The 10,707-nt window shown below is 42.6% G+C and overlaps 1 protein-coding gene across 9 annotated transcripts in view; it reads left to right on the top strand.

Moving 5' to 3' along the window:
• Positions 1 to 10,707, top strand: part of BICD1 (bicaudal D homolog 1 (Drosophila)) — a 143,162-nt gene that overhangs the window by 94,779 nt on the left and 37,676 nt on the right. For all 9 annotated transcript variants that reach the window (XR_001146288.1, XR_001146289.1, XM_012735291.1 and 6 more), the window contains exon 5: positions 8,493 to 9,587. Coding sequence is in view for 7 of the 9 variants with exons in the window: in XM_012735291.1 (XP_012590745.1) it covers positions 8,493 to 9,587 (1,095 nt within the window). In the remaining 2 variants the exon portion in view is untranslated. The remainder of the gene's footprint in view (positions 1 to 8,492; positions 9,588 to 10,707) is intronic.

Genomic DNA, 10,707 nt, shown 5'->3' with positions numbered 1-10,707 from the left:
TCATGCGGAAGTGGCTTTAGCTTCTCAGTGCTGTGCTTTAACCTGCTGCAGCCAGAGGGTGGGATTTCTTATCCTGGCTGTGGGGTTCCAGCTTTGAAGTGTGTCTTCTACTAGCCTCGTGGAATGGGCAGTGTTTTTGGACAGTCTCCACTGAAGAGAAATGGAGGAGTCTCCCTTCCAGGCTGCGAGAAAGAGGTTGCCTGAGGTTTCCAGCAAAGACAGGAGTGACTCAACCACTGGTGCCCCAAGGCATCTCTGACCAAAGAACTCCCACACTTTATGTGCAAACAAAGTAATAGAAAACGAACTCTTCCATCACAGGCATCTTCCAGAATATTGGTTTCTTTTCACAACAGTACTTTAAGCCTTCAAAGGACTGAAGTGCTTTCTTATATACAAAATAGCCAGGGTGCCCTTTGACTCAAAATACATGGGAGGTGTGAGCCTGCAGCCAGCGCTTCCTGTTTCTGTGCCAGCTTGGGATGCCCCATGGGAATCTCATACCTGATGTCAGGTGAAGCCCGACCCTGAGCCTCACAGCATCATCAAATGCCATTCTAGCTTGAAGTCTCGCCTCTCACCAACCCTTAACCCAGTTGCTAATGGCACCTGAAGAAGGGGTACCTGAGGCCCCCATTACAGGGGGCTTCCATGGGTGACACGTTGGAATCTGCTTGCCATGGAGGCTGGCTCAGCTCTTTAGGGGGCCAGGGTGCAGGTGGCCAGGTTCTTAGGGGCTGCTGTGCAAGTGATGCAGATGGATGGGTTGGGGAGGGGGCAGTGTACAGGTGGTGCAGGTGGTGCAGGCGGACAGGTTTGCCTGGAGAGTGGGGTGCAGGTCGGCAGGTTCTCAGCAGAAAGAACTTGGGGTTATGGATGGTGCTCACTCTCCTGGCGCCACACACCTTTGCCTTACGAGGACTTTTGGCTTAGCTGGTGTTATTATCTTAACAGTTACTGGTGGAGGATTAGCTCTAGGTCAGCACCTCAAGAGGGAAATGAGATCACTGGTGGGAATACAGGAAGGTCAGGTCTCACCTTGAGGTGAGAAGATTGAAAGGGGATGTTATTTATTCAGCCATATATATATTAGGGTAAGGAGACTACCACCCCGCCTGTCCCTCGCCTGCAGGAGAGCGGTATACCTCTCTGTCCTCCACTGGGTCTTACTATGAATGTACAGTTGGTGTGGAGCTGGGACCAGGCCATAAGTCCTAGAGTTTGCTCCAGGGTCCTTTGTGGGAAGCAGGCTGAACTAGGAGCGGCTGGCGGCCAGCTTCTAAATTTGTCTTTGACAAAGTAAGTGTCTTCTGACAATCAGTGTTTTCAAAAAGCATTATCAGAATGTTATCTCATTCAAATGATAGATTACAGCTTTGTGTTTCTGCTTAACGGTTTCTCAGTTTTTCCTTAGCTGGGTTTCCCGTTGGCTTAAACTCTTACGGGGCAGTGCTAGAAATGAACACAATTGGCTTTGCTTTGGTGAGGCTTGAAAGTACTATGATAGTTCTGCTGCAAACAGGACTTGGGGCCCTGGCTGCAGTGAAGTGCAGTAATAGACCACCAGGCCATGCTTGGGCCTGGTGTTTTGGAAGTCAGCATTCAGTCCTTAGGAAGTGGACACAGCATGTGTGCCCTGTGCATGTGGACATAGCCGCAAGGGCCTCAGGGTCCCAAGGGTGACCCGAGGGTGCTGGCATTTCTGTAGGGAAATGTGTGAGTCTTCACACTGAGGGAAAATAGACCAGGAAGGGCCCTGGGAGCCGGGGCCTTGTGCTCGGCGTGCTCAGGGCAGCTGAATGCCACCGCTTGGCAGGGTTTATATTCTGGGCCTGGGAAGCATAGTGTGCTGTTGGGCATTCCCCAATTTGGGGGCCTCTACTTCTAATCTCAGAACTTAAGAGTGATTATTTGTATTTTCAGTTAATTGTTGCTTAAGGTTTCTTTTGGGTGCAAGACTCTGCATCTGAGACAGAGCCGCATGTGTTCAGGTCTAACACCCATGCTCAACCCAGATGGACAGTTGGTGCTGAGGGCTAGAGCTGGGGCCGGGTGCCCAGTGACAAGAGTCTGGGTTGTAAAGCTTTACCTACCAGGAGGAAGACAGCCTTTGAGAACAGGACATGGAGCCCAACGTCTGATCTAGCAAGGCTCCCGCTGTGTACCTGAAATGTGTTTCCCCATCCAGGGGTGCTTACTTAATCTGGTTCTAGAAAGAAAGGGGGAAAATGTGTCTCTGTTTCTGCCTGGGTTTCAAGAATGTTGGATAAGTGGCTTTGATTCTCTGAGGTTCATTCATAAAGGGGATAATTTAGGGGACCAGTGAATTTAGAGACCATGTCATTGATGGAATTATGGAAGAAAGACAGGTCTCTTCCTCTAGCTACTACAGGCTCTATCCTAGGAGGGCTTTTTAGTGGGTGTATCCCTGATGGGGGGCTGATAACTAAATGGGGGGTCTCACAACCCCATAGCAAACTGATGTGAACATGTTACAGAGCTGGGTTTTTCCCTTGGGTGTGGAGTAAATTACAGAAGTATTTTGAGTTCTGTCACACTTGGCTCTCTTCATCCTAACACAGGCACATGAATAAATACAGGCACATGGAAATATATATAGGAAAACACATTTTACTGATCAAAGAGTCCCTATAAATTTGATAAGAGTCCTTGAGGGTGACTCCATTAGTATCATTCTTTGTTCATGAAGAGAAAATTCCAGGATATTCTTGGGTAAATTATTTTGACTTTTTGGTGCCCTCAAGACTCAGTTATTTCTAATAGATCATAATTACATTTCCCACTGACAGCCAAGTTACCTTAATTAATTTTCTTAGAATGAAAATAAGTAGATCCTGTCTGGGGAAACTGAATTACTTAAAGGACTCTCTGTGGCCGGGCTGAAATTTTCACCTCTGATAAATGACCTCTGTGTGACTCCATGTCACAGAGAGTCATGCTGGGCAGTAGGGAACTTCTTTTTTAATGTCACACTGGATATAGAATTTCACATGTAACAAAAAAGCATGACTATTTCTATAAAATGGGAACAGTGGGGCCTCACTCGTGGCCTAGGGATTGTTTCAGTGCTGTCACCACTATGGCCTGAGTTAGATCCTAGGCCAGGGAGCTGACCCACATGGGTGCAGCAGACCTCTGTCCCACCTGTTCTGCTCCCTACTCTGCTTTGTCTCTGGGAAATCCTGTCAGAACACACACACATCTGCATTGCACCACAGTTCTATGCAAAGAGAGAGAGAGAGAAATCAATTAAGAATAAATAAGTTCTATGCAAAGAGAGAGAGAAGAAATCAATTAAGAATAAATAAGTAAATGAAATAGAAACATTAGGAATTATAAGTATCAAACATTAGCTCTGTTTTCTGTCCTCAAAGATGAGGAAGGAATAAAAACTCATGTTGTATTCAGTTTATTCTGTCAAAGGGGAAATTTAGCTCCCCTGTAACAAATCAACTTGTTAAATGTTTTGTAAGAGATTAAGGCAAAATATATCTAGCTAGGAAACAGAGGCACAACTGGTTGTGCCTTTTGTTTAAAGAAGGTATTATCTCTGCTTAACAGAGACTCAACATATCCATGGGATAAAATTATTTCCAGCAAGATGGGCCAGTTCCTGGCTTGTGTCACTTTTAAGTCACAAAAACCCATTCCTCCTTGACAGTTGACAACTCAAGTAATTAAGCTGTTACAGACTTCACAGAGACTGCCTTTCTAGGCAAGTACTTACATTTCTCAGAAGCCTGACTTTCTCTGCTCTGTAAACATAAAAATGAGTATCAGTAAACATAAAAATGAGTATCTGTAGTCACAAATTATTCTCTTTAAATGGGTGGGCTATATGGAGTAATTTATGGCTTTAGTATATTTACAATCTTGTGCAAATATCAACACTGTCAATTTCAGAAAGTCTTCACCCCCCAAAAACAAACTCCACATCCATTAACATTCAGTCCCCAAGCCCATTGGCCCAGGCAACTGATTATCTGTCTCCATAAATTTGCCTGTTCTGGACCTCTCATATCCCTGGAATCATGTGATGTGTAGCCTTTGTCTGGCTTCTTTCACTTAGCGTGTGCTTACCCAGACTTATCCCTGATGAATACATAAGTCTTAGCTCCTTTTCATGGCTATCTAATATTCCATAGCACAGCATGCCACATTTTGTTTAGCCATTCATCAGTTGATGGACATTTGGGTCGCATCCCCTTTTGAGCTGTTTCAGTGAATACTGTCATGAAAATTCACTCATCTTTACTTGTGAGCACATGCCCTTTAATTCTCCCGGATCTGTACCTCAGAGTGGAGTTGCTGAGTCATATGGAAACTCTTTCCCTTCTGAGGGACTGTCAGGCTGTTTTCTACAGCAGCTTCACCATTTTACATTTCCCCAGCAGTGTAAAGAAATCTGATTTCTCCACACTCCCATCAGTACTCTGGTTGTAGCTTAGTTGCCTGGCTGAAAAGTTCAGTGCAGCCCCGAATGACAGTGTCAGGAGCAGTCACTCTAGTCTTGCTCTGGTGTTAGATGGAAGTATCGTGCCTTTCCCCAGGAAGCCACTACCTGTGGGTGTTTTATTGACGGACTGCATTGGGTTCAGAAAGTTCCTTCTCTTTTTAGATTGTTGACTACTTTCTTCATGAAGGGGTAATGAATTTTTGTCAGATGTATTTTCTGGATCTAGTAGGGTAATCATGTGGGTTTTGTCCTGTAGTCTTTTCAATATATTTCATTGTTTGGGTTTGGGATCTCAAAACAACTCATGTACTGGGACAAATTCCACTTAGCCATGCTGTCTAATGTTTTTTGAGTGTACTAGATTCAATTTACTAGTCTTTTGTGGAGAATCTTTGTGTCTATATTCACTAGAGATATTCAATATTTGTAGCTTTTATGTCTTGTGCTGTCTTTGGTTCTGGTACTAGAGGAACACTGGCCTCACAGATTGAGTTGGAAAAGGTCCTTCCCCTTCTAGTGTTTGTGTAGTTGACTGGCTTTTGGATTTTGTGTGTATGTGTGAGCATGTCTGCAGAGAGAGACAGGGTGGTGGGGAAAGGGAAGAGAGATCAGGGATTTTGTTTTAAACCATTCTTCGGAATACATTCCTTTCTTGTCCAAGGGCTGGATCCCCTCCCCTGGTGTATCTCTTCACTCTCTTGCTCTTCCTTCATAGTTCTCTTTGGTCAAGACACAAATAGGCACTCCCAGAGCTGCTTCACTCCAGGTGGGTGAAGAATAATGATTCTCACTTCTGCTTGTTGACCTGTAGCCCTGAAAACCACCCCAGTCACTCAAGTGTAAGTGTGTTTATTGGAAAAGTAAACATTTAGTAAAATCAAAACAAAGTCCTGTGGGTAATGGCAGCAGTAATCAGAGAGACTGCATACGTGCACAGGGATTGTTTTTACAGCAGCTTTTACATTGCGCAAAGGTGAAAGTTTTCTGGTCAAACAACCAAGCCCTTTCATGGAAAATAAATTTCTACATTCTAGATGAAAGGTAAAGATTGCAGGAAGAGAAATAAGGCAACTATTCTTAGCCACTGCTGAAGATAATTAACTCAGCAATTCTCTCTTGGATAAATTCTTTACAAATGGAGATTAAAATAGCCACCTTAAGATGTATAGTAATTTTCATCTTTGAAGTGCTTTGTATTTAACTCAAAGAATAGTGCATTAGTGTAACCACAAATGCAGCTTAGCATTTGTGCTAAGTTTCAATAGCTGAGTGAAAATATAATACTAGGGTTTTATGAAAGAATCCATGATTACTAGGATGCTGTTCCATTTGACTCCTTCTGGGGGGTGCCATCATGAAAAACACAATGGAATTGTCCTTTTAGGACTAGCAAATGTTTATGTTATATCTCAGCTGGCAGAGTGCAGATTGAAAACTCACTCATCCTTACTGTCTTACCTCTAAAACGAGCTTAAGACATAGTCAGTACACTTTGCTCTGGTCCAATTTTTACCTTATCCAAAACTTTTCCTATGACAGGATTTTTTGGAAATAGCATTATTTGTTGTAATTCATGGATACTAATCAGATGATATTCAGACCATCCAGAGCAAATTCACTTAATTTTTAAGAGGAAGTAAAAAAAAAAAATCAACTCCTGAAGTAATCCATTTCAACTAAGACTGTGTGTAATTCATGGGAGAATATTGGCAAGTCTCCATCTCCTTTATCACAAATTCAGATGACTTGGTTTTTCATCAGATACCATATTACATAATTACCTGCGTTTCTCACTTAAAATGCTCTTCCTCTATTCCAGATGAGTCCATCCAGCTCTAGCTATGGGGATACACTATGTTCTACCAAATGAAACACAGCTACGAGCATTTGTATTCAAATTTCTCTTGACTCTGCCATGAAAGAGTCAGTTGTGTTCATACAGATTTGTGCAAAGAGATGTACCTGCCGTGTAGAAACATTTGGGTCCTGGACCTGGACCACAGCTAAGCAGACATTAACAACAGCTAACAATGTGCTATCTTAAGCGTGGACTCCACTGTTTCCCTTGATGGTCACCTGGTGATCAGCCATTGTTCTGCTCATTTATTGATTATTATGTCTTTGCCCGGCATCACAGTCAAATGCTCATGGGTGCCAAGATTTGGTGCTGTGGCCTACCTGTCTGTTTCCACACACAGTATTATTCTTTTGGAACATTTGGTCTCTGCAGCCATTTATGTCGATTGTGGTATATGTCCTTGTCTCAGAGATGGGTAACTATAGTTATAAAATTAAGGCTAGAACTTAAAGGTCTCTAAACAAGTTACAATAACAAAGTATACTTGAAGGTCTAGTATACATGATCATATTATGCAGAGAACTCTTGGTTTGTCTGGTCATGCTGGCCAAGAAAAAGGATTGTTGAGCTGGAACCATGCAAAACAAAATTAGCAATTAGTGGAGAAAATTACAGTTGCTCTGCGATATTTCATTTTTTTTTTTTTGCAAGAGCACTGAAAAAAGTCCTCTTCCTGTTAGTTATAAATATATAGAGACATGGAAAAACAGCAATTCCACTATACCTATTGCACTATAATCTAAATATTAGGAACACAGCTAAAGTTTTATGTCTTTGTAAAAGATTGTCAAGAGTAGTTTGATCCTGCCTCTTCTCATTAGTAACTTGTGATATAATGTGTGAGCTAGAGAAGTAGGGATGTTTGAATTGGTCCCTTCCTTTAGGTATAAAGACACTCAACATCAATTTTGTTATCTTTAAAGCAGATTTGATGATGTTTTGTTTAAAAAGAAGAAAGACACCCATGCAGAGTGACATGAACAGCCTATTACCTTGTCCAGAATGCTTTCAACAATATTATTTGTTGAAAATGTTTGCATTACAGACATGTAAAAACTCTCAATTTATAATAGTTATTACCCATGTGGAGGAGGGGAAGTGGATCCTTAAATTCTTGATTACAGTTTCTTATATACCTATGTTTCATGAGAAGTACTTTCATGAGACACCTGAATATTTTTCAGTGTACCATAATACTTATCACCTATGTTATAACAAAACTCTCATGGTAGTCAGATGTATTGCTGACTTTTAAAATTCCTGTTTTGGACTCAAGGAATTGAAATGATTTGAATCTCTTATCTCTAAAACTTTATATGCTCTGACTGTTGTATTACTAGCTGATACATTGGATGCATGTCTAATATTATATGCTGTTTTTTAAGGGCATGGTTAAGATTCTCAGCATTATTTAGCAGTTAGAGTCTTAGATTTTAAACCTGACTTCAAGTTGAACTTTTCTGAGAAGTAAAGGATGATTTGTAGGTAACTTGTGACAGCTTCTTAAAATTGTGTGAACTAAGGAGCAGAGCTGACTCACTGGCCAGGCTCTTGAAATATATAAGGTGTTAAAAAATAACAATAAGTTTGAGTTTCTTCCCTGTTAATATCTTAAGAGACTGACAACACCAGTCATCAGAAACTGACGTTTCTGCCACTAATGTTATATGGTGAATATTTCATTACAGAATCTATGCTAGGCCCTTATGGCAACATATTTTTTACAAAATTTTTCCTCCTGAAGAATCACTAATCACCTTACACTTTTGAGCTCCAAGTTAAAGCAATTCCGTTTTCTACTGAATTTTTCAATATTGGCAAGCCTTTTCTTTTATGTGAAATAAATTTATTGTGAATTGATTTTTAAAAAGTAAGAATGTTTGAATAACATTCAAGTTTCATGAGCCCCTGTGTATAATGCATGAGAATCTGGATGGGTAAATATGCATAGCTTAATTCTCTTAGAATGATGTACTTTTAGATCGATTGACTTACTGGAACTGCTCAAGTAAGAAAACACATTCCAATTCAATTTCAAATAATGGGGACTCTGGCTCTGCTGCCATTTCTTTAAATGTATGTGCTCCCAACTGTGATGGGTTGAACTCACTAGTGCCTTGCATTGGAGTCATTCAGAGCTCTCTTTTGTCTTTGCAGGTAGAGCGGGAAAAGGCTATTCTCCTTGCCAATCTCCAGGAGTCACAGACGCAGCTGGAGCACACCAAGGGGGCACTGACGGAGCAGCATGAGCGGGTGCACCTGCTTACAGAGCATGTCAATGCCATGAGGAGCTTGCAGAGCAGCAGGGAGCTCAAGGCAGAGCTGGATGGGGAGAAGGGCCGGGACTCTGGGGAGGAGGCCCACGACTATGAGGTAGACATCAATGGCTTAGAAATCTTGGAGTGCAAATACCGGGTGGCGGTGACAGAGGTTATTGACTTGAAAGCTGAGATTAAGGCCTTAAAAGAGAAATACAATAAGTCAGTAGAAAACTACACAGAAGAGAAGACCAAGTATGAGAGTAAGATCCAGATGTATGATGAGCAGGTGACAAGCCTCGAGAAGACCACCAAGGAAAGTGGTGAGAAGATGGCCCACATAGAGAAGGAGTTGCAAAAGATGACCAGCATTGCCAACGAAAATCACAATACACTCAACACCGCCCAGGATGAGTTGGTGACATTTAGTGAGGAACTTGCTCAGCTTTACCACCATGTGTGTTTGTGTAACAATGAAACCCCTAACAGGGTCATGCTGGACTACTACAGGCAGAGCAGAGTCACCCGCAGTGGCAGCCTGAAAGGGCCTGATGACCCAAGGGGACTGTTGTCTCCACGGTTAGCCAGGCGGGGTGTGTCATCCCCCGTAGAAACAAGGACCTCATCTGAACCTGTGTCAAAAGAAAACACAGAGGCCAGCAAAGAGCCAAGTCCAACCAAGACCCCCACCATCTCTCCTGTTATTACTGCCCCACCATCATCTCCAGTATTGGACACAAGTGATATCCGCAAAGAGCCAATGAATATCTACAACCTCAATGCCATAATTCGGGACCAAATCAAGCATCTACAAAAAGCTGTGGATCGATCCTTGCAACTGTCTCGTCAAAGGGCAGCAGCACGGGAACTGGCCCCCATGATTGACAAGGACAAGGAAGCCTTAATGGAAGAGATCCTTAAGCTCAAGTCTCTGCTGAGCACCAAACGGGAGCAGATAGCCACATTGAGAGCAGTGTTAAAAGCTAACAAACAGGTGATCTCATTCCCCTAACAGCCCCTGCTAGCAGATGCTTCCTGAACTGGTTTATTTCTTGATGCATGGAGGATGACAGTTCAGATTCTTGGTCTGGTCAGTGGAGGAACAGACCATGTTCTAGTGTGACATGAGAATGGAGTCACTTTAAGTGAATGGATGATGTAGGAGAATAGCTGTGCTCACTTGGTGGAGGCAAAGATGAGGAAGTTAGAGCAGGGATAAGGAGGAGATCTGTGCAGATGCATACGAGGCTGTTCAGGGGGACTTTGCTGGAGCCAACAGTCATTGCAGGTGGAAAGAGAAGATAGATCGGTGGAAATAAGTTGATATGACAGCTAGCCTCAGGGAGATGCTGCAGGAAAGACACCCTGGCAGGCAGAGAGGAACCATGTAGAAAAAGATAGGAGAGGGAGGGATGGAGAGAGAGGGAGAGCTATACCAGCTCTGTCAGTAACCACCAATCTGAAATTTAGGCCCCACTGGGATGTTAATTTACCTGGGCCAACGATTAGGTAGCAGAGACGCTTCCCCGACCACACAGCTTATCTTTCTGGAGTACTTTGGGACACCAGGATCTGACTGCACTGATCTGCTCCTAGATCTTCTTGATCCTGATTTTATTTTCCACTTGGAGCTTTACTTGGGTGGGAGTGCTCTGAAAGAAAGGCAGGGAAATATTTTAACCTCTCTTGAGTTTTTCTGAAAAGTGAGCCAAGAAAAATACATTTGAGAGGGTGCTGGATAAAGGCTGTTGATACATAGACATACCCATTACCTCCCTGGGAATGCCTGTGTGAAAGCTTGAGTGCAGCTGCCCCATTCAGATTTCCTTCTCCTTTTGACTTTTTCTGGGGAGAATCCCTTCACCCTCCTCCCCCCACCTATAACAAGGTCATCTACTGTGGTGTTTTTTAGCACTTTATCTTTAGCTTCCATAAATCTACTGTTCCATTGGGTTGTCCAAAAAGTCATGGCATCTTTTTCTATGTTTTCTATGTAATAATGCATTTTGGCAACCCAGTAATTTGGAGGACCACAGATAGTAATAATGTTTGTTCTATAAACATGCTTGATCAGAACCTAAGTGCAAAATGGGACCTTATTTTGTGCCATTCAC

Source organism: Condylura cristata, unplaced genomic scaffold (genome assembly GCF_000260355.1).
Source record: "Condylura cristata isolate star-nosed mole 26May11 unplaced genomic scaffold, ConCri1.0 scaffold00004, whole genome shotgun sequence".
Taxonomy (NCBI): domain Eukaryota; kingdom Metazoa; phylum Chordata; class Mammalia; order Eulipotyphla; family Talpidae; genus Condylura; species Condylura cristata.
Note: the sequence above shows the minus strand (reverse complement) of the source record. Positions and strands in the feature narration are given on the sequence as shown.